This window comes from Panthera uncia, unplaced genomic scaffold (assembly GCF_023721935.1).
Source record: "Panthera uncia isolate 11264 unplaced genomic scaffold, Puncia_PCG_1.0 HiC_scaffold_1303, whole genome shotgun sequence".
Classification (NCBI taxonomy): domain Eukaryota; kingdom Metazoa; phylum Chordata; class Mammalia; order Carnivora; family Felidae; genus Panthera; species Panthera uncia.
This window is the reverse complement of record NW_026057924.1, coordinates 1-24,446: the sequence shown is the minus strand read 5'-3', so window position 1 is coordinate 24,446 and position 24,446 is coordinate 1. Positions and strand designations below refer to the sequence as shown.

Below are 24,446 nucleotides of genomic sequence, written 5' to 3'. Positions count from 1 at the left end.
ATGAGATGAAAGATAAATTATGCTTATCAAGACTATTTAGATGGCAGTGTTAATGCAACAATATATTAAATATTAATAACAGGATACACTGTACTCATGTGCCAAGATAATTTTTTACTAGTACTTATTTTTTTCATTTATCCTAAGGTAGATTTAATGAATAAACTTTATACCATTCCAGAATGTGCCCATTAAGCACAGAGGCCAAAAATCCCAAAATTTATATGTTATTTTATTCCTTCTATATGGTAGTCCAACTTCAACTTTTAAAAATTTGTTACACAAAAAGTTTACACAGCAGAAACCTTTTGATACACTATATATTTTATATTTTTGTTCAAAAATATGGTATCAAACATAAGTTAGATAATGTAGTTTTGTTAGCTGGGCCAGTTATATGAAACATTAAAGAAAAAGGGATGCTATCAAATGATAATAACTTAGCTCTTCTTTCTTGATGGAGAGATCAGTGAATATACTCATAAGAAAGTATATTCTCTAAAAATGAATATAGCAACTATGCAGAAAAGGACAAAGCCTATAAATAAAATCAATGTATGTAGATGAAAGGGTTTAGTTTGCTTTTTAATTTTAAAGTTCAGGCATCAAATTTTTAAAGTAATCCAGAGATAAATGCTCATTATTGTTATGGTATGTTACTAATAAAATTGGGATCTACTTTATATATATAATATCCTGAGAAGCAAAACAGCTGAGTGCAGGGAGAGGAAAATTGATACAAATGGGTCATAAAAGACAACTAATTCAATTTATCGTGTCATTTTTATAATACCTTCCAACATTTAGAAAATACCACCAATAAAAGTCTCTCCGTGTATGTGCAAAATCGTATTGCCCGGCAGTTCAGGGAGTCGAGAAATTTGGATTCCTTCTCGTAGACATCTTGTTTTTCCTTCAGAAGGAATGAGAACACTTTAGTGCTGGTTCTAGGTAATTTATACATGACTTGCTCTGCTGTACACCTGAAGTAGATCAGACCATTTTTATAAAAAACAAAAAACAACTACCCCAGTTTCCTTTTGAGTTCCCTGAACTAAGAAATCACTTCACAAAAGAAACCATGAACAGGAAACCCACTTGGCTTAAAGGATTCCTCATATATAATCATTCCTACAAGCATTCTGTGGGGCACTGTGCTGGATGCTGAGAATGTAAAGATAGGAATAAGTTTCTCATTTTCAGATGTGGTGGAAAGACAAAACAAAAAAAGTAACATATTAAAAAAAAAAAACTACAGTACCTTCACTGATAAAAAAGAAAAATGAATAAGTACTTTGAAAAAACAAAAGCATGGCCAGCACAGAACATCTAGAATACCATATTCACAGTAAGTTTCTGATGATGCTGGTGTGTGTTTCTTGGGCTCATTATGGCAACACAATTCCTAGGCTTCCTCTAGGAATTTCCAAGAAGTTCCAAAGGAGAGCTCAGAGCATGGGGCAGCTGAAACAATTTTATCATCAGCATATAGAATATGACTGTTTTTTTGTCCACCACTTCAAATTGTAGCCTGATGCAGGAACAGGTGAATATACTAGACTCCCAGTGCATGTGACCCCAGCTGTTCACAGTCATCTTCCTGCTACTGCTCACATACACTCAGAAGAAAGGGGGTCTTTCTGCTGTAAGGGTCAGAAAGATATTCTTCTATGATGGACTTTATTTTTATTAAAATGTAATCAATGTGTGTGTGTGTGTGTGTGTGTGTACACGCACGTGCCCATAAAAACATTTGTATATGCCCTGAGAACAGGTTGGAAGGATACAGTCTAATTGTTATCAATTAGAGGAGTGATGGGGGGAGTACACAGAGGTAAAATTTATATACTTCTACATTATTTGAACTCTTAACAATGAGCAGGTAACACCTTTATAATTAATTCTAAAACACCAATAAATATGCTTGAAATTGGAGAATAAAGAATAGAGTTTCACAAACCAACCTGAATGCTGTTGATAGATGAAGAGAGATCCCATACTTTGAGCTCACCAGCTACTGATACCACCAAGAGAGAATCTTCTGTAAAAACAATAAAGGTCACATAAAAGTTGACCACTGTTTTAAGTGGTTGCTGTAGAGACCATTTCACAGTCATTTAAGGATTATATAGGGTTACGTAGGTGGAACATATTCAACTTTAGCGTTATTTTTCTGATAAAAAATAAACATTTTAGATCACATTTTAAGTGTGTTTCAAAATTTCAAAATGACCCCCATGTAATAGAGAGCCACTAAATAGAGAGCCACTAAAAGCAGAGCCACGTTGCAAATGATTATGTTGTCAACATTACATCTTCTTATTTCAGAAATAAGTAAGGAGCCAACCTTCCCTCATTACAGAAATCGAATTATCTTCTTTACTACATCCAGAAGACACAGCAAAGCAAAAGTTCCAAGCGTCTTGCTAATCCACCACAAATGCCTGCTTGTCACTCCTGAAATGTACCGATGAACTGGGTCATGGAAACATGGTCTCCTCTTTTCATTTCATCTTGACCTCTTGCTGACTTTCTAACGACTTGAACCATTGGCTTGGGTGTTCTCAGTTTTTTGATTTGGCTTAGAGAACTATCCCCACCAACAGGTAAACATAAAGAAGTATTCTGAGCTCTTGCCCAGTAGCTCAACAAATAGTTCAAAAGTGATCTTTTTATATGCATTCTCTTAGTGTTCTATAAGACCCAACTATTACCTTGAATTCTCATGGAGTGTACAATGCACAGGCAGTTGATCCAATCAGGAGACTGAGATGATATAAAAGTGTGAATAACAGCCAAACTTTTAGCATCGATGATAAGAACATCTTGATATTCTCCACAACACAAAAGCCAGCCTTCCCCTGTCATCCGGAAGGAGCAGTGGTAATACTATGGAAATGGAATTCAAAGCAAGAGTTGAATTATCACTAGCAATTAACAGAATTTGGGCTATGGTGAAGACTCCTCTGATTTTAGTTTTATCATCTATTCAATGAAGGTATTTACTTGAATGAATAGCAAGTTAAATTTCTTTTAGTTCAATGATTCCACATTGCTAAAGCATTGATTTGGGGCTTGAGTCTCCTTTGTATTTCAGTATTTTTCCTGAGAAAGGGGGATCTTTTTAGGAAGAATGAATCTTATTCCAATCATAGAAAGTTCACAATTGTTTTATTTCTAGAATGCTATGTAGAAATAGACAACAACAAAAATCAGGTTCTTCTGGCAACATTGCTTCATGTTAATAAGAAATAAACACATTTGAAGAATGTGTGAGGAATTCTAGTGCCAAGTAAGTTTTGAGAACAGCTTTTATCAAAGATTGAGTAACACATTCTACTCCAGACAGACTCTCTCACTATTAAGATTTTGGCACCAGAAAGGAGTTTGTGAATATTGCAGTGCAAGTCCTCAATGCTAAAAGCAATGAGTAAAACATTAAAAAACACTGTCAGCACCATTGGTATAATGCAACTGCCTTACCTGTATGCTGGGAGTCCATCTACCAAAAGGTAAAATCTCTTTTAAATACTGGGAAATAAAGGTATCGCTATACCTTTTGCTCTCTTTTCCTAAATAAGAAATTCAGAAATTAAGAACCTATCCACCTAAAAATAGTTAAAATTAAAGACAAGAAAACCTTTTTTGCTTTTATAAAATAATTTGTCATTAAAACCGAATCTTTCTACATGTGTATCTGTGTGTGTGTGGAGTGTAACTAAGAAAAAAAAACTGTCTTTCAAATGTATCTATGTTGGAAAGACACAAAAATAAAGGAAGAATCAGGAAAACAATTCTTGAATAGTTAACTTTGGGGGGAAAATGCCAAAATAACAGATGATAACTGACAGTGTTCTATTTCAGGGACAAAAGAAAAATTAAAGAAAAGAATATCCCCCCAAAGACATTTCTTTAAATGTGTGCCTAGAAAATGCTCTGAAGGAATTGCAGAATCCAGAAATGTTCTGAAGGGACTGAATGTACTTACACAGATTGCAGTGTGCCTGTAAGGAAGCGTGGCCTTCTCCACACGCTGTCCGTTCGTGACATTCCAAACACACATCTCCCTAGCAGAGATAACTTGGTATTATTCTCTGTCATTTCCAGTCAATTGGCTGAAATAATTTTTGTGCCACCAAGTTTTTCTGTAGTGCTGCACTTAAATGCAACCTGATCGTTTATGTGGCTTTTTGTTACAGATTACTGAGCAAGAAAATGTTGTGGTCATTAGCAGGGATGACATACTGTATCTGTGTCTTTTTGTTTGGGTAATTACACCCTGCCGCCAGCCTACAGACCTTACCTTAGCACCAACCTGACCTAAAACAAATTGTGTGGATACAGCTATCACAGTCTGTTAGAGTGACAGTACAACAATCTTTCCATGGAAACTGCATCCTCTTGAAAATGGTTTATTTCACTGAACTTAAACTACATATTCTGAAAAGCATAACGCATCAAGGGCTGCATCTTCTGGAGCCGAAGTATCATTTTTATAAAAATAAACAGTGCCACCAAGAGGCTATATTTGGTCTATAATTGATAATGGTTTATTTCTTTGCTTATCCTGAAATGCTGAAATCACACTTGCTGCTGCATGTTTAGAAAATTCTAATTGTTTACAAAACTCTGACTTGGTTGCATATATGTTACAAAGATGTACATACCATTAGGAAACACAGTGATAAAATGCATCCAAGTATAGGGCAATTTAAATCTATGTGATTTCAGTTCACAAAAACCAGAATGGCTGTTTTAGAGTTGTTTGGTAATATTCTTCAGTTTTCACACTTCCAACACATAAGCAAAACTTTCCATGAAAAAATTAAGGATAGCTTTATTAGCTCTAAGGGAGAAGCTGCTATTAAGAAGCAAAAGATACGAATTAATCATAATAAATGCTAGATGCATTTGGTGTTTGCCAGCCTTTTTGTTTTTCTGGCCAAACACTGGAAATCAATCTTTAAATCAGTGGTTCTCTACCTGGGGCGATTTTGTCTCCCAAAGGACATCCAACAATGATAAGAGATTTTTGGTTGTCACAACCAGGAACACACTACTGGCATCTAGTGGGGAAAGGCCAGGAATGCTGCTAAATATCCAGCAATGCACAGGAGGGCCCCACAACAAAGAATTCTCCCGGTGCTCCAAAATGTCCTTAGTACCGAGGCTGAGAAATCATGTTCTAGATATAAAAACAAAATATTCATAGTTTTTTCTCTCTGTTTATATCCAAACGTATTCCAAAAAGGATTTGAGGCAATATGAAAACTCACGTAACTCAATAAAACAAAGGGAAAATGTGCACACACGTGTGTGTGTGTGTGTGTGTGTGTGTGTGTGAAATAAAACTAGGAAAAAAGGTAGAAATTGAAATAATATATCTCAAAGGTAAAAAAAAAAGTGTCAAAGATAAAAATAAATAGAACTTTAAGTCACTATTAATATAAAAGTTTAGCTTCATAAGGAATTGGAGTTTATTAACATGGTTCTCAACTCTAGCTGTACATCGCCTGTGCATATTTCAAAAATTATCCATAGAGATTCTAATTCCATGGCTCTGTGTTGGAGTCCCCACATGTAGGTTTTGCAAAGCTCCTGGTCATTAATTTGTTTCTAGATAAGGCTATCTCTAAACCAGTGGTTCTCAACTGGCTATACATGAGAGTTATCAGGGAACTTTTTAAAAATACTGGGGCTAGGACCCAGACATCAAGCCATGCTAATAAAATCCCATTTTCCAAGGTTGGAGCCTGTATCAGTAAAAGCTCTCTCTGTGATACCAATGTTTCTCTTGGATTCTAATGTTTTCCCTATTTGTTTGCTTATCATCTTATTTTCTATCTTAAAGTAAGAAAATATATATATATACAAAAATACCACAAAGCAAAAATTGACTCTTATGCTTAGCAGTTCTTTTTAAGAAAAGAAAGCAAATGTGTTGTGTTTCAAAAATAGCATTGACATTTTAGCTGGAACAGTACAAGTTACATATTTAATAAGAACACAGGAAAATTAACTGTTAAAATGTACATTCTTCTTTTCCTTTTGAAATACTGTTACCAAAGTTTCTACATAGATTAAATCATCTTCAATTAAAAAGGAAGCTTAACTCAAAAAAATTGTTTAACAATTGCCAAAATTTTTAAATTTTTGATTTTTTAAATTTCAGTTAGAAGAGGAACACAGAGGAAAGTATCTGCAACATATAAAATTAGAAAATTGTTAAATTCCCACTGATTTCCTTAAGAAAAGCCCCCCCTTTTTACTCAATCTGTATCTCTACCTCAGCAGCTCAATAAAAATTCATCCGGTGATAAGCAGATCAGTCACCACTCTTATATCCACTTTTCTACTTTCAGAAATAGACTATTTTCTTTGGTCCATGCTTATTCTTATATTTATTTGCCTATAAAGTTGTTATGATTATAATTTTAATAAAACATCTAGAGGGAGAGGAGATAAACATGGTTTGCCATCTTGAATCCAAGTCCCTTATGTTCTTCAAACTCTCTTTTATCTTCCATTATACTTTTTTTTTATTTTTATTTTTTAATGTTTTTATTTATTTTTGAGACAGAGAGAGACAGAGCATGAACGGAGGAGGGGCAGAGAGAGGGAGACACAGAATCGGAAGCAGGCTCCAGGCTCTGAGCCATCAGCCCAGAGCCTGACGCGGGGCTCGAACTCACAGACTGCAAGATTGTGACCTGAGCTGAAGTCGGACGTCTAACTGACTGAGCCACCCAGGCGCCCCTTCCATTATACTTTTAGGGTTTCATTGGCATTCTCAAGTTCCATTCTGCTTCTGGAATTCTGGTTTCCCTTAGTTTTGTCTTAGGCTTTCTTACCATCTCACATTTCGCACTCTCTCTGGGTGAATTATCTATTCCCATCACTTCAGGTAGCACCCATATGATGTTGGAATCCCAGACCAATTCACTGAGCTCTACATTTCCATACACAACTGGCTATTAGATGTCTCTACCTAAATGACTTGCAAGACTTCACACTCTTCATATTCACAATGAAGCAAAACATCTGCCTGCCTTAGTTTTCTATTCTCAGTGAATGGTATCATCACCAATGAGTTTCCCAAGTTATTCTTGACATCACACTTTCTCTCACTGCCCCCATGTTCAGTACTCACTATACCAGATGTGTTCTCTGAACAAGCAGCATCAGCATTGTCCAGGAAACGTGTTAGAAATGCAAGCTCTTGAACCTTAGCCTGGACCTACTGAACCCATATCTCTGGAAGTGGGGCCAGAAGTCTGTTATTTAAACCAGCTCTGTAAGTGGTCCTACTGCAAGCTCAGGTTGGAGAAGCACTTCCCTGGAAGACTCTAAGACTGGGTACTTGCCCAACTTTCTTACTTCTCGCTTGTGATTAAAAGTTTTTTTAATAAGTAATAACCCCCTTTATCAATGCCAAGGCTTTTTTTGCCTTAAGGTTTTATTAACTACATGTATTTATTAACACAAAATATTTACATAGCAAATATCAACATTTTGGTCATTATTCATCTGGTAAATCTTTTTTCCATCCATTTACTTTTAACCTTTCTATGTCCTTATGCTGTTTTTGTCTTTTAAATTGTATGACCATCTATGTGATTTAACTAGAGGGCTCGGTCTCAATTGAGATTATGGTTTTAGTCAGATTTATCTCAACTATGTTATTCTGTGCTTTCTATTTGCCCCATTTATTTTGTCTCCTTTGGATTAAATAACATTATTTTTCTTTTCCAAATTGGAAGTTCTGTATTCTATTTCTTTTATTTTGATTTCTTCTATCTGTTCTTTTAGCAGCTACCCTGGAAATATGTACATCTAGCTTTTTTTTTTTTTTTTTTTTTTTGTACATCTAGCTTAAAGCCTAAAGTTATTCAACATCTTTACCCACCTATAGAACAAGAACATGTGGAATCTTATCACTACACTATCCTATGTGATTGTTGACTAGAATTGACATATTTATAGATTGTGTGTATATATGGCAGTGGGGGGTGGGAGGTATATATAAACATTATTGTCTTCTAATCTATATTTATTTGCATTTTCTGAAACGTTGCTGGTTTTGTTCAATATTCCTTCTTACATCTCAGCTCTTCTGTATGAAATCATTGTTTTTCTTACTGAAGAATGTCATTTACAATTCTGGTGCTTATAGAGGGTCTATGGGCAGTGAACATTCTTAGTATTTGTCTTAAGTACTTACTTAAATAGTTAGCATTATATTAATACTTATTAATACTTAGATACTTAAGTACTAATTACTTAAATACTTACTAAATGCTTAACATTTGTCTAAAATACCTATTGTGACCTTATTTTTTTAAAAGACATTTTCGCTAGAGATACAATTCTAAGTTGGCAGATATTTTCTCTCAGCTTTTTGAAGATATTTCATTGCTGTCTAGTTTCCATTTTACTGTTGAGAAGTCAGCTTAATTACATTCCTTTATAAATCTGCTTTTTCCCACTAACTCCTTTCAGGATTTTCTTTTTCTCTGGCATTCTCTGGCATTGTCTGTTTCAACATCAGGCCTCCAGGTATCTATTTCCTTTCATGTATCCTGGGATTCATTGGGATTCCTGAATCTTAGGATTTATGCCTATTGATGACATCATACTTTGGGGGAAAAATGAAATACTGAGTCAAAGCAATTTTGTGCCCCTTTGATCAACTTGGAAGCAGAAATGCTAAGTCCACAGTCATTCCCAAGTCTACTCAAAGCAAAAGTCATTGTTTGGGGCATAATGGACCAAGCCTAGTAAACTAATAACTTCCAGCAGATTAAACCAAGATTTGCTAAGTATGCAATAGCTGAAATATAGATACTGCCTAAAAAGTATCTCACAGATGCAGGTTAAGTTTTGCATCTTGAAGGAACAGAATTCTAGAAAATTCAAATCATCTTGGAAAAGAAAGACCAAACCAGACTCTTTGGCTCTTTAATAATCATATTTGCAGGGTCATACAGCTAAATTCATCTATCATCAAGAATATGCCCATTAACCTTAGTTTCTTTTTTGGAGCTAGACTACTGTGGGCAAAAACCTCAAGCTGGAACTCAATTACTTTCCAGAGCTATTTCTCATTTAGCTATTAATTTTCTCAATTCTCCAAGTAGACTCAGAAAAATAAAAAATTGCCATCTCCCAAATTCTCTAGACTGGGAATGGGAGTCCTAGCATATGAAAGCTACTAGCAATTGTTAAAAAAAGAATGTACCAGTGCATTTCACTTTAGCCTCATCCAAAGTTCAATCTCTCTAGGTTTAACAATTATGTCTTTGCTATAAGCTATGAGAACAGCTTTGCTATCTGTTTCACTAGTATTTTGTTAAACTATTAAGTTTCTACAAGGTGGACACTCATTATTCTTTTTGTTCTCAGAGCCATGTAATTTCTTCTCAGATTAAAAACAAAAAGGAGGGGTTCTCTTGTTTCAGCCTGTAATCCAATCCCTGATTCACAAATGCATGCTGAATTGATTCTGCATTCCTGGGTTTACTTTGGCAAATAACTCTTCAGCTGAGCCCAGTAGATCTTCCATCAGTGAGGCTTTTCTCTTACAGCTTAGTTCTATTTCATTGGAATAAAGCTTGCTTCCATGAAACTGCACCCAAATCACAGTCTATTTCCCCTTTTTCCCATCATCCCACTTACCACTGAGTCCTCTCTTCTGTTTCTTCTATAATGATATCAGACGAGTGTATTACATAAGGAGTATAACTATTGAGTTGTTGTACAAACCTATGAAGGCTTGGATAGTTTGCTTAAGAGCTCAAAGTGAGTTACAACTTGAAAAAAGACAAGCACCCAGACTTTTCCGTTTTCAGATTCTATAACAGGTGGCATTTGCCAGTATCTTTTACACAGGGAGGCTGCCACAAGGCCTGATACACAAGTTGGGGTGTTTATTCTGATCTTAATCCGGAAAAAAAAAGAGTATTAAATTGGGAAACATAGTACTGATCACATTCCTTGGGATCATCACACAAATTACCATTCAAGATCAAAATTTTCCTATATGTAAAAGGAACATGATAATCACTAAGATTTCCTTCAACTCCCGAATTCTGTACCCTATTAATTGGTTTTAAAAAGGTAGAGAGAATACAGATGGTTACAAAGTTGCACACATCTTACATACCCATTTTCAGCAGCACTAACGACATAGGGCTGTTTAGAGAAGTCCCTCGCTTTTGCCAAACATGTTACAGAAGCCGAATGACCAAACAGAAGTTCTTTAGCTGAAATCTGAAAATGATCAGGGTAAGCTTTTAAACAGTTGTAAACTTCTTAAGAATATAAACATCATTTTATGTGGCTATTCATAATTCTGATTAGAAAATCCTGTTATATTATGTTTTTGCTCTACATACGTTTTAGGAAAACTGATTTATGCCACATGGAAATCCACAGAATAAAAAAAATCTATTTTTTAATGTTTATTTATTTTTGAGAGAGAGAGAGAGAGAGAGCGAGAGAGCACAATTGGGGTTGGCGCAGTGAGAGAGGGAGACACAGAATCCGAAGCAGGCTCCAGGCTCTGAGCTGTCAGCACAGAGACCCATCTGGGGCCTAAACCCATGAACTGTGAGATCATGACCTGAGCCTAAGTTGGCACTCAACCAACTGAGCCACCCAGGCACCCCTAAAAAAATATCCAGATACAGGAATTGTGTTGTACACATTTTTTGGTTTTTGTTTTCGGTTTTATATCCATCTTGACAACTAAACAATCACCAGACCTGTTTTACAACATCTAGGTTTTGAATACAAGTAAGTCAGTGTTGATGTTTATTATGCACAAAATGTGCCTCAAATGATAGCAGCATGTTAATGTGCAAATTTCAGAATGCAGAAATGAGTTTACAAAATAATACAAAGAAAACATTACCCTTTTTGTAATCATTATAACCTTACTGTAACCTTATGTGGCTTCTTGCCTCAGAAATAAAAACTAATAAAAACTAATTTTTCCACATTAAAAGTCAGATTTTAACTAAGCTCTTATTTAAAAACACCGATTTTTAAACATGAGTTTAAAAATATGGCATTGAAGGCTAATTCTTCCATTATCTCATGTGTGAAAGATGTCCAGTGCTCTTTGTTTTTATAAAACAAGATTGTGAAAATCAAATTACAAAACAGAAAACATGCAAGATCCCTTCAAATGGAGAAGAGGTTGTCAGTAGGGACTAAAAATTTAATTTGAATGACTAGAAAATTTGTAATAAAACTTGTCCTATGGGTAATAATCTATTTCCAAATTAATTCATATTCATTATGCTTTTTCTGAACTATGTAAACATATCCATAGATGATAACCAAATCATATCAATGAGTACAAATTATTTCAAAACACAGTTGTTCTCTGCCTTCATCTTATTTCTATCATAATCAGCAATACTTCTCTAAAAGATGTTAGATTAAATTTCTAAAGATGTTAGATTAAAGTTTTGTGGTTGGTTAGAACCATTTAAAACCCAAGTTCTTATTCCACCTTTTTCCTGGGAAATCCAGAAGGTCCCATCTCAGAAAATAACATACTGTCTTTCCCCATCATCACATTTGAGAACACATACCCCAGGCATTTAACACCTTTCCATATATTACAGGCCAAATTAAGCAATGAATCAGGGCAAATCAAGGACATTCCCTCTCCTAGAGAAAATCCACTATGAATAAAACAGCATAAAGGAATTCCATTGCTTTGCATACGGAGTCCTCATTGTGCTACTAACTCCCACATGTAGTTGAATAAGCTCTGACTCTTCAGTATAATCTCTTCATTTTATCATATTCTGGAACTGCTGTGAGGAATAACAATAACAACAAAAATCCACCATCATACCTGCTCATTGTCATGATGAAATCCACAGCACCTTTACTTCCATTCATGGGTTCTACCTGTATGAAGCGTTGCCAACCCCGCCCAATGCCAAGAGCTTCCAATAGCACAAATGGGAACACACAACTTGCTGAGCATCCACCATATCCAGGCACTAGTGCAACTATGAACAGGGTCTCATCCCCCATTTCACAGATGAAGAAATCAAGGCTCAATGAATATGTCATTTGTTTGACATCAAAGTTGGTAAATATCAGAACTAGAACCTGATCAATCTCTCCATTCTCTCCCTATACACAATATTGCTACTCTTCAGTTTGTCATTGTTGTGTTTCCTTCTGAGTATTAAATAGGAAGAAAAATAGAACACAGCAACACTCAGGGAATATATCTGGAAGGATGTTCAACTCACCTTTCTCTATGCTTAAAAGTGTTAAAAATACCAGAAAACACAAGTGAAGTAGTTCTTAGCATGAAACCTTGGAGAAGCTCCTCACTGGGAGACCCCATGAAGAGGTCTTTGGGAGTCTGACCCTGAGCTTGGGATGCATGTGTTGAGAAGCCCAGGACAGGGAGGTACTTATTCTCTAGCTTCCCGGTACCCTACAGTCCCACCACCCATGGACAGGGAAAAACTGAGATGTGTTTCTAATCCCCTAGTAAATACTTGGATGCTCCAAGATGTCCAAAACTTAAATCACCTCCTTTCCCTTCCTGTTCCTATTCTCTAATCATCTCTATTCCTTATACAAATACAGGATACCATCACACCACCAGTCCCACCCACCACTCAAACCCCAAATCTATAAGGTAACCTTGACTGTTCCTGCACATTTACCCACACTCCAATCATTTGCTCAGTTCCTCCCATTCTTTCTTCTTAGTATCTTCCCAGTTTTCATCTCCTTTTCTTCCCCTCTGTCACTGACTTTGTTCATACTCAAAAACTTTCTTGCCTAAATTAACGTAGAGGCTCCTACCACAGTCACTGTCCTTTATCTCTTCTCCCTCTGCCGTCAGTATGCCCTTGACATTAATACCAAATGATAGTCTAAATCACAAATATAATAATATAGTATTATGTCATCTTCTTGCATAAATCATCTCAAAATCCCTTAATTTTGCCACTGCTTTTAATTAGCACATGGTGTTCTTGCTAGTTAATTTTTTTAAATATAAATCCCTCAGCCCTCAAGGTACTCAGAGTACCTTGTATTATCACATAAATGCACAGCATTAGCCAATATCCTTCCTTTACTGCACTGCAGCCCCTTTGATGGCCAGCACCAAGTCTTCTCGTTCGTGTTTGAACCGAGGTACACAGCGTACTGCCTAACTTATATGTAGTCAATAAATGCATGTTGAATAAATGCTGAATAAATACAAGGAGCGTATGTAAAAAGATACAAATGCTAGGATTCCAAATTTCTTAAGCTTATTGCATCCTACCTATTATATAACACAACTACTCCAGCCAGAAACCACTATACTGAAATATTAAAAACAGTAGCAAGACATTTGAAGCCATTTAGAAGTGTGAGTTTAAACTCTAAGAGATAATACATGTGGTGGGCCACTTTTTTCAAAGCTCAACTGTTGCAATAAGACCAGTTCCTTCTTTCTAGGATGTTCATAAACATTGAGCTGAGCTGCTCTGCTATGCAGTTCTTGGCAGTCCTGCAGTGTAACTCTTCTGTGATGGGAGATGTTAATTAATTACACTATAAAATAGAATTACAATTAATTGTTAATTTAGGTTTTAAAGTGACAAACTTTAAAGGCTAAAAATAGTCTTTGATCTTTAAAAGGCTTCTTAATGAGGGCAGTATACTTTAAGTACATCATTAGTTTAAATGTTCAAATTGGGTCTAGAGGCTGCTAGCACTAAGCAAATATCTATTCCAATATGTTAAATGTTTATGACTTGGGACAGGGACAATTAATTGCCAATCAATGGGCCAAAACCTAGGTGAGGTCAGGTTCTGAGATAGGAAGACGACAATAGTAAAGTGGATTTAGAGCTTTTTGATGTGATCTTTAAAAATCACATGCAAGCAGAGACTAAAAGAATAGCAAGAAGGCCAAACTGACAGAAACACCCAGATAATTAAGATATTACTCATTTAGTTAATAGCGGTTTTCAAGGGTGCCCTTTGTTTAGATTAACGAGCCATAATTTTTAGAATTATACTTAATATGTCTGTAGTTCAGTTACTTAAACATATAATTCAGGATGTAAAATGGTAACACTCAGCACAGCTTCAAGGGTGATAACACTTAGCTGGTAGCTAAGATTAGCAATATTCATAATAAAATTTTCAAATAGGATCTTGATCCATCATATAGTACTTCATTTTCTCCAAATTCAGAAGTAAAACCAATTTATTACTTCAGTAATCACCTACTTAACAATCATGCAAAACGTCCACTGTCATTGCAGGAAGAATCAAATTGTGTTTATATTGGGAGTGCTTTCTGTTTCAATGTTAATCACTTTCACTAACCTTTAGTTCAGGTGAGAGATTCCAGAGACAGAGCTGACCTTCTTGACTTCCAGTCACAATGGTTTGCTGGTCATCAGTGATCATGATGGCAGTGATGCTGTGCGGAGGGGCCTTCTTCCCCCAGAGCGCCACTGCCTGCAGGGAGCACCTCATGCTGACAGAATCTTGAACAAACAGAGAAGGGAAGTGGACACAGTCATCATTCAAAAATTTGGGAAGACTGATCATGTCACAAAGTGAACTCACCATGATCTAAACTCTGGGATGTATTCTCCCAGAGATGGGGAAAAGGGTGCTTCCCTGTCAATTAGAGGAGAAGGCACTCATTAGGCATTGAAATTACCATGCTCAGTATTAATCCATCAAAGAGACATGACTTTTATCCCAATTTGTGACTTTATTTATTTATTTTTTTAAAGTAGGATCCATGCCCAGCAAGGAGCCCAGTGCAGGGCTCAAACTCACAACCCTGAAATTAAGACCTGAGAGCCAAGATCAAGCGTCAGCCTTCTAACCAGCTGAGCCACCCAGGTCCCCTTCAGTTAGTAACTATTAATGCAGACAAAGAGAAGGATAGGAATAATCTACCCACTCCACACACAGCTCTGACTACGGGTGATCCTGACTTGCTCCAAAGCCCAGCTAGGCCTCTTAAGAAGAATAGAGCTGGCTACACACTATAATACGAAGACAGCTTTGCATACTTTTTCCCCAAAAACGTCATCACTTCACCTAAGTAACAAATATCTGAACTTTGTAATTAAGAAGTAAATCTTTCCTATAAAAAACAGTCTTTTCTAGTCTTCAAAGATTCATGCATGATTGTCCTGATTTCTGTCATATTCATGTTCTGTTTTTAGTTCACTTATTTTTGTATTTGATATCTTTCTCAATAAGAATTTTCATGAAATTACTACCTTCATGTACAAGTTACAAGGGTTAAGATGAATAAGCAATTATCAAAAAAAGCTTGCCTGTATATCCCCCCAAATGATCTCAAATATCACCTAGGGATATGTGCATTACTGTTTGTGCCACACTGAGTTAAATGTTTCCCCCAAATAGGCATTCTTTTCTGAAATAACAAATAATTTGGTGATTAATCATGCTATAAGTCTTTAGAGTAGATTAGTATGTTTCCTCTTATGACTTCATAGTATCTAACTAGTCTTATTAAAAATGTCAAAGATAAGAGAGGGAAAAAGATGCCAAACTTACTTCCCACATTTGGCTTAAGAAAGTTAACAAAATGAAAAACCTTCTGTCCTGCAGGGCTTCTGGTACTGAAGCATAAACAGGACAAGTGCCAATATAAGTTATTAAAATTTATGGTACATATTCTTTGTAATGTTTAATTACACATAGGCTCACACACATATAAACAGGGGTATGCACTACACTATGAACACAAATTCAATGTAGGCAGTGCTTAACCCATAAACTGGTTCCTTTCAAAAATTTACTTATAGTTCAGCTGTTTGGAATTCAATACCTACTTCCTGATGGTTCACTTTTTAGGTCCGTACACAAGTGGCCTGTACTATTCTTACCACAGGCCCCAGGGACCATGAAACTAAGATTTCTATGTGAAATATCTGGAACTTTGTAATTCAGACTACCAGAACCACACATATTAATAACATTACTAAGCTAACCAAAGAGTTCTGATTTCAATAACACTGTAATCTGAACTTGGACTTCTGCTTCAAACACAGAGAAAGAATGTTCTCTCTCTCTCTTTCTGTGTGTGTGTGTGTGTGTGTGTGTGTGTGTGTGTACATGTGTTTGTGTGTTTTAATTGTTGCTTAATAGTCATGCTTTTAAATAAGTCTAGGAAATTCCAGGCATTACAAGTCTAAGAGAAACCTGAAATGAGAGCTGAGTCTGTACATGGATCTGTTGGCTAGATGTTTAAGTGTTAATCCCCACTTAAGGGCAAGAAGCCCTTCCTTGCTCAATGAAATGGAATCTAAAATAACTCCAACACTACTCAGAAAGATAAGGAAGCTGATTTCCAAAACTCCCAAGAAAAACATGCCAAACCTGAACCACAAAATAGGTTTAATAAAAAATATCATGACGTACATATAATGCCAGAATCCCCACGTGCAGAAACCCATGTAAAAAAGTGTCCTCAGGTCAAAGGTACCAGTGGGAAGCCTTTCAAAAACACTATACACTTATTAGACAATCTCAAAACTTAAAAAACATCAGGCCAAGTATTAAGAATGTAGAAGAACCGAACACATACACTGCTGTTAGAAATGTACAGTGGAAAATAGTTTGATAGTTTTTTTGTTTTACAAAGTGAAATGTGCTTACTACATGACCCAGTCAATTCATCCCTAGGTCTCACCCAAAAAGAAAAAAAAAAAGCAAGTATTTATACAAAGACTGCGACCAAGTAGGATTCTATTTGTAATAGCTAAAAACTGGAAACAACTGAAATGTCCACCATGGGATGAATGGATAAACAAATTATGGGATAGCCACACAACAGAATACTATTCAGCAAAAAAAGGCATGAACTCTTAATCAGCACAACACAGATGAAACTGAAAATAATTATATTGAGTGAAAATAGTAGCTAAAAAGAATAAATACGGTATGACTCCATTTCTATAAAATTCTAGAAAATTCAAATTAATCCAGGACAACAGAAAGCAGGTCAGTGGTTGCCTATGGACAGGAGAAAGGGACCGGGATTAAAGAGTTTGCAAAGAAGAATGAAGAAACTTCTGAGGATGGTAGACATGCATTATTTTGACTGTAGTGATTGTCTCATGAATGAACACATTATGTTAAAACATATACAATTGTACATTTTCAATACATATACATAGACATATAAATATACTGCATGTCTGTTACACTTTAATAAAACTATTTTTTAAAAAAGAAAGCATTTTAAAAGATACTTCACAACCACACTCCCAATTAAAAATTACAAAACATTCAAGAAAATAATACACCATAAGTAAACAGAAAGATCAGTACACCAGGAACTAATACTAACAGAAAAATATAAAATTTATTGCAAAAGAAGAACAAATGTATTAAGTTATTTTAAACTATTAAAGAGACAAAAGAAGAAATTTAAAACCCTAGGAAAAAAGACAGCCTACAAAAAAATAAACAGGTAGAATTTTAAAACAAACAGATACTACTTCTAGAAATGAAACATAATCATTGGACTATAACAAATGTCAAGAGAATAAATCAAAATAGACTCAAGTGAAGAGAGAATCAATGGACTTAAAGATAATTCTCAAAAAATTACCCAGAGGAAAAAAAAGGCAAGGAGTAGTAAAGAAAGAGAACGTTGAATGAAAGAAATCAGGGAGGTAAGATCAAACAGAGATATTAAGAGGTATAGATAACACAATGAAAACACCCAACATTTATCTAATATAAGCTCCAAAAAAAGGTAGAACCCTTTCTCTTCCTGGCTAGTTCACTCCTAAAACCACTGGACAGAGAAAACTTGAGTGGAGTGTCAGAGCTCATATAGGGTGAGGAGGGCATCTGAGAACACATGGAATTGGAGCCCAGGAAGGATAAGTAAGATGCCCAAACACGGGGCAGGTCTGTGTGAGATGCACAACCCAAGCAGAGTGAAGAGGGACAGTGTGTGCAAGGCTGTCTCATACTGGGTGTTGGGGCCTGAGCAAGAAGGAAAGAGTTGACACTGTGAGGATGATGAAGGAAGTGGCCCTGATATGGGGTTCAGAAACCTGGGTAAGGTGAGAAGGGTATTTGTACTGAAGGCAGATCCAGTGAGGAGTGCTAAAACCCAAGCAGGGTGATGTGGTTTTCATGCTTGGTAAGGAGGTACTGGCACAGGGGAGTCAGAGGCTGGACAGGGTGATGTGAACTTCCATTTACAGGGATGGCCTGGCCTAGAGTGCAGGAGCCCAGGGAGGCTAAGGAAGGCAGGCATGCTGGGGGAGGTTCAACATGTCTTGGCTGTATGAGAAGGAGCACTACCAGAAAGTGTAACCAGACACAGGGAATACAGTGGCTGAGCAGAGTATTCACATCTGGGGTTAGCAGACAGATCCTCCAGGGGTGATGAAGCCATCTAGTGATCAGGAGGACATCCGCACAGAAAGCAAGGCAGCAGCATTTACAGAAGATTGGTTACATTCAGAGTAATTGATCAAATAATGAATATGTTAATAAGATAACAGGAACCAGGTTTCTTATTACCAGAAAAGAGAGTTGGAAGTAGAAAAGGAAGAAAACTGGAACACTCTCTGTGATGTTGCAATGGAATTAGAGGTTTTGGTATGAAGACATGCACCACACGTACACACTTCCCATCTCTGTTCCCCAAGGGCCGAGGAGCAGCAACAACTCCCACAGCAACAACTCACTTAGCATCTTCTAAATACTATTCTTTTTTTTCCTTTTTAAAGTTTATTTATTTATTTTGAGAGAGGGAGAGAGAGAGAGAGAGAGAGAGAATGCAGGAGTGGGGCAGTGGCAGAGAGAGAGAGAGGGTGGGAGAGACTCCCATTCAGGGTTCGAACTCAGGAAGAGTGAGATCATGACCTGACTGGAATTCAAGAGTCTGATGCTTAACCAACAGGGCCATCCAGGCACCCCCTCAATATGAATCTTTACTAAAAGGAGCTGGGTTTCTTGGGAAATTGGTTGATTCCAGGTGTGGAACAGGGAAAATCCAAAATGATACTGGCATATATTGTTGAGAGCAAGGAAGTGCTCAGAGAGTGACAGGATGTATCAAAGGGACACAGAAGCCAGGTTGAATGGACGCCCACCAGCCAAGTTATGGACAATATGGACATCAAAGTGAATCATGCTAGGAACAGATTGAAACTCATGGAATAAAATGGGAAGCCATGCGTTCACACTGATAATTACTAATTACAAAGGGGAAAAAAAGAGTAACTTTACAGAGGAGCCTAGCAAATGATGGAAGTAAGCATCCGTGATGTGGCATATCAGAGTCACATGCCACTGGATAGGATGCTGTGAGGCGAACTCGGCACTACTTCTGTGGTGTTCCTGCCAAAGATGTGTGACTTGAGTCTAATGGTGACGAATACAAACCGAAGGGCTCTGTGAAATAACTGAACTGTAATTTTCAAAAAGGCCAAAGAAGGTCATGAAAGTCAAAAACTAAGAAACCGCTCCAACTAAAGACTCAAGAGACAGGACAACTAAATGCAAGACATGGGTCTCGCCTGGATCTTCTTACTACTGCAGACGTTACTAGGATAACTGGCAATACTTGAGTGGGGTCTAGGACTGAATAGTAGGAATAAATCAATGCTAATTTTATAATTTTCTAATTTTGAAGGGTGATTATATAGGAGATTATATAGGAGAACATCTTTGTTCTAAGAAATACAAATTAATTCTTCAAAGATGGAGTAATAGATTGGCAAATTACTCTTAAATAGTTTTCATGAAAATAGTTCTGTGTACTATACTTACTGCTCACCCCAATTTTGAAATATTTTATAAGCATTTTTTTCAAATTTTTATTTATTTATTTCGAAAGAGAGAGAGACAGGGAGAGAGACAAAATCCTAAGTAGGCTCCAGGCTCTCAGCACAGAGCCCGATGCAGGACTCAAACTCATGAGCCCCAAGATCATGACCTGAGCTGAAATCAAGAGTCAGATGCTTAACCGACTGAGCCACTCGGGTACCCCATAAGTTTGAAATATTTTTAAGGCATATTATTAATGGGTCTGCCACTTTCCAGACTATTTCAAAGATACAAAACTTAGATTTAATAATCTAATGTGTTAAGGAGGATTAAACTAGAAATAAATGGACACCAAAGGACATCTTAGAGAAACCGTAGAGAAACGCTACATTAAAGGCAAAGCATGAAGGAAATAAAACAAAACAACCTAAAAAAGGAATATCAAGTATGCTCAAAGTAGATCTCTCCACAGCGACATTAAGGCCAAAAGCTACTGGAATATTACCTGTAAAATGCTGAGGGTGAATGTCAACCTAGGTTTTTATACTTAGCTATCACTCAAAGTGAGGGCTATATAAAGACATTTTCCTAACAAACAAGGCCTGAGAGAATACAGCATTCACAGATAAATCGTGGGCCCAAATCGCCATGACTCCCAAGGGCTCCATGGTATTTCAACCCAAGGCAATTATTATGCATCATGGCACTGACTGGCTGAGTAAAACACGATAAGATGGCCAACACACTGTTTAAGAAGGCAGAAAAGCAGAAAGTAATAGTTTTAACAACTTCGAAGACAGAGTTAAATAGTAAGTTTCACTTATCAGGAAAACTCACCTTGGGGGCATGTCATTCCTGTGAATACGAGGTAATATGATAGATGTGAAGATCACAAAGCTGGTAGTGAGAAGAACCGCTTGGGTGTGTTTTAACATTCTCCTCCTAAGAAACACTACTCCTAACTTTGTATTGGTCTTTTCAGCGTAGCTTCTAGTATTACAACAAAAATCACCATCTGGAAGTCATGTGCACTTTAGCCTCACTCTTCCCGTAGCTAACATGTGCTTCTCAGAACTAAGAAGTGGTAGAAAAGGGCGTGCTCAGGGTCACACTGTTCCAAAGGAAGCCAGGAATTTTTTGTCTATAGGCATTGTGCACTTGGCTCTTGTCTAAGGACTCTCCTGTCACCTTTTCAAGCTCACTTAGGAAACTGGAGTCAAGGAAATTTGTCTAGACTACCAAGAAGAAATTATAGCAGACATAAATTTGGGAAACATTTGCCAGGGAATTAGTACATTGTAATTATTAACTAACATTATGCTGAATATAAATAATTCCTGAGGGGAGTTATTTATAGCCCCTTTACTCTGGAAAATCAGCTTCTCTTGCTTGAATCATTGCAACATTGTCTACCCAATAACCAGCTACTTTGTATTATTCCGGTTTCCTATTTCCCCTAAAATTATCTGCTGTGCAATGATGTCTCCCTAATGAAATGAAACACTACTGCAAGGTTAGTGTAGTGCCTAGCCCACAATGGGTACTTGAAAAATATTACTTTAAATTTGAACAATATTATTGTATTATATGATTTTGATGCTTCTTCCTTCTATTCTTTGTGAAGATGGGAATCATTCCTTAATCCTTATTATATTCTCTACAGTGCCTGAGGCACAGTATTTTGAACATGAGAAAACAATGAGGTCTTGGTTGAATAAATTATCTTCTGTATTATTTTTCAGCTCTATGTTCCAAAAGGAGGGAGCTAATTAAGATTATAGACTTTAAGTCAGGTTAGACTTAAATGTGAGTCATTAAATCACCCTGGCTCTTGTTTTCTCGTCTCTAACCTGGAAATGATAATGATGCCTAAACCAGGGTTATTGTCAAGGTGAAATGAGATCATGTTTATAATGTGAAAGACATAGTGGTATTCAACAAATTACTATACTTTTTTTTTTTTTTTTTTAGCTCCATACTTCTGGATCATAGCAACAGTTACCCATGTATCAAACTTTTCCACCATTACACTTTTGCTTTATTCTTAATTCAAATTAAATTCGTTTCAAATTCACTAGATTTTAAATCCTCCCAGGGCAGTGACTTCTGTCTGTTTTATCTATTGTTGTATTCTCCAGTCTCAGAAAAGGGCTTAGGACCGGCAGGAACTCTGTAACTACTTACTGAATGAGTAAACGAATGAATGGAAATGTACACTATACTCTGAAGACTCATGTCTAGGAAAGCATCCACCCATGCAAATGTTTACAAATGTTTAATACACAACAAAATACAGGGCACTTGGAATTTAGAAAATCAAGTAAGTCTAGGATTCCATAGATTAAAACGCTTAAAAGTCATAGTATTCGTAACATCCAAGTTAGAAAACAAAAAGCACCAAGGCTGAAGCCACAGGAAATCAGATCTCAACCAGAATTCATCCTGGACAATCTGGATTGCTAAAGAGAGTGAAAACATACCTGGAATTCAGAGACCTCATTCCAGGGCTTCTATAACCACTTACTAAATTATTTTCAGATTATAAAGTTGATACATAATAAATGAAGACACTAACACCTGTGTTCCCTACTTTTCTGTATTCTTATTAGGTATACATTCAATGATATAAATAAAAGCACATGGGTATAAATATACAAATTATGTTATCATTATTTTATAAACTTCCTTAAATTTAGAATTTATGGCAAGAAGTGGTTTTAGGGATCATTAATCTAATCCCTCTCTAATCTCTCTTATAAGAAAGTTAATAATGAAAAATGTGGTCTACATAACTCTTAAGGTCACTTCTAACCATGAGATTCTTAGAGACTAAGCAAATTGTACAGTGAGAGTTGGTAACTGATTAAAAGGTTGCATATCTCAGAAGTCACTTTTTTCCCAAACTATCTTTTTCTCTTTTTTTGAAAAAAATTTTAAAAATTAACTCCAGAAACTTAGCACCTTATTGTCAACAAGAAAGAGAGCAAATCCACAACTTGAGACCCTGTATACAGAAATTTCCCAGAAATCAGTAATCAAAAATAATCCTCAAAGGAAAAAACAGTCTATTGTAGAGTCTCTACAGGAAACTACGTGGTATGATATGTTATGCCCCTGACAGAAGTATAATGTCCCCTTTCAAATAATTACGTGTCTAGACGAGTATTAAAAGCCTTGGAAAGGGCTTCCAAACCTCTATCACAGCCCTCAGTTTAAACCATTGTATTCCAAATGTGAGTGCCTGAATATTTCAGAATGTCTTAATCATGACTACAAGTAGATTATTACGGGTCCTTTAATGACTTTTAAATCTGGCCTATTTAAAGGCAATTGACAATAAACACTTCCAATGGAGAAAAAAAAAAGTGAACCTTATAAATGAAACACTCCCATGGACAGGGATAAAGTTACAGACTCTAATACAAAGGGCAAATAAATGTCCTTCCTTTGGATCTAGTCACAGTACCAAGTACAATATTTTATAGTGTGATATTGTATCTTGCAACTTATGTAAGCAATATGATCAATATTTTATCATATAATCAGTAAAGTGTTAAAATAATCACACAAACACACACACACACACACACACACACACACATGCACACATGCAGGTCTACTCTTAAGTGACTTTCAAATAATTTCTAGACAATTTTTTTTTTAATATATGAAATTTATTGTCAAATTGGTTTCCATACAACACCCAGTGCTCATCCCAAAAGATGCCCTCTTCAATACCCATCACCCACCCTCCCCTTTCTCCCATCCCCCATCAGCCCTCATTTTGTTCTCATTTTTTAAGAGTCTCTTATGCTTTGGCTCTCTCCCACTCTAGCCTGTCTCTTTTTTTTTTTCCTTCCCCTAGTTTTAAATTCTTTGGGGGAAAAAACCCATGTAAATGAATCACTCACTAGTTATATAGTTATATATATATTCCAATATATATATTGCAATATATATTGCAATATATGTGTGTGTGTGTGTGTGTGTGTGTATATATATATATATATATATATATATATATATAGTGGCTTCAATAGTATGTAATAAGTGCTCTGGAAACATCCAGGTGCTATGAGAACACAGAGCCTATGTTGTTATCTATAAAAAGTAGGTGATGTTTCATCAACTTTTCCTTCCTTTGGATTTTTGTACCTTTCTTCAATAACATATAGTCCCTCAAAACCCTTTTCATTCATATATATACATATACATACATACATTCATATACATACATATATATACCTATATACATAAATATATAGGTATATATATTTATTATTTATTTATTATTTTGTCATTTCCAAATAGTATAATAAAAATAATTTTGAGGAAAAAAGATTATTATAGATCTAGTAATTTTCAAAGTGTGTAGTATAAAGCTGGTTTTAATACAGTTTAAATATATACAAAGACAAATTCAATTTATATGTAACTGAAAAAAAGAGCATAATATTAAATTTAAACATGTTATTTAAATATATGATATTTAATAGATTAAACATTAGGTATATGTCAAACAAGACCAAAACTACCTTTCTGATATGTTTAGATTTCCTACCTTTTACAGTTAACAAAGTCAATCTGTTCATTTATATAATTTCAACATTTTGTTG

The 24,446-nt window shown here is 35.9% G+C and overlaps 1 protein-coding gene across 1 annotated transcript in view; it reads right to left on the bottom strand.

Moving 5' to 3' along the window:
* LOC125916899 (WD repeat-containing protein 72-like) overlaps positions 1 to 14,523 on the bottom strand; it is a 125,848-nt gene extending 111,325 nt beyond the window's left edge. Inside the window, exons 1-6 of the mRNA XM_049623149.1 lie at positions 14,371 to 14,523; positions 10,163 to 10,269; positions 3,989 to 4,067; positions 2,715 to 2,889; positions 1,965 to 2,041; positions 794 to 913 (exon numbers count right to left, since the gene is read on the bottom strand). Coding sequence (XP_049479106.1) covers positions 794 to 913; positions 1,965 to 2,041; positions 2,715 to 2,889; positions 3,989 to 4,067; positions 10,163 to 10,269; positions 14,371 to 14,523 — 711 coding nt within the window. The remainder of the gene's footprint in view (positions 1 to 793; positions 914 to 1,964; positions 2,042 to 2,714; positions 2,890 to 3,988; positions 4,068 to 10,162; positions 10,270 to 14,370) is intronic.
* Between the last annotated feature and the right edge of the window lie 9,923 nt (positions 14,524 to 24,446).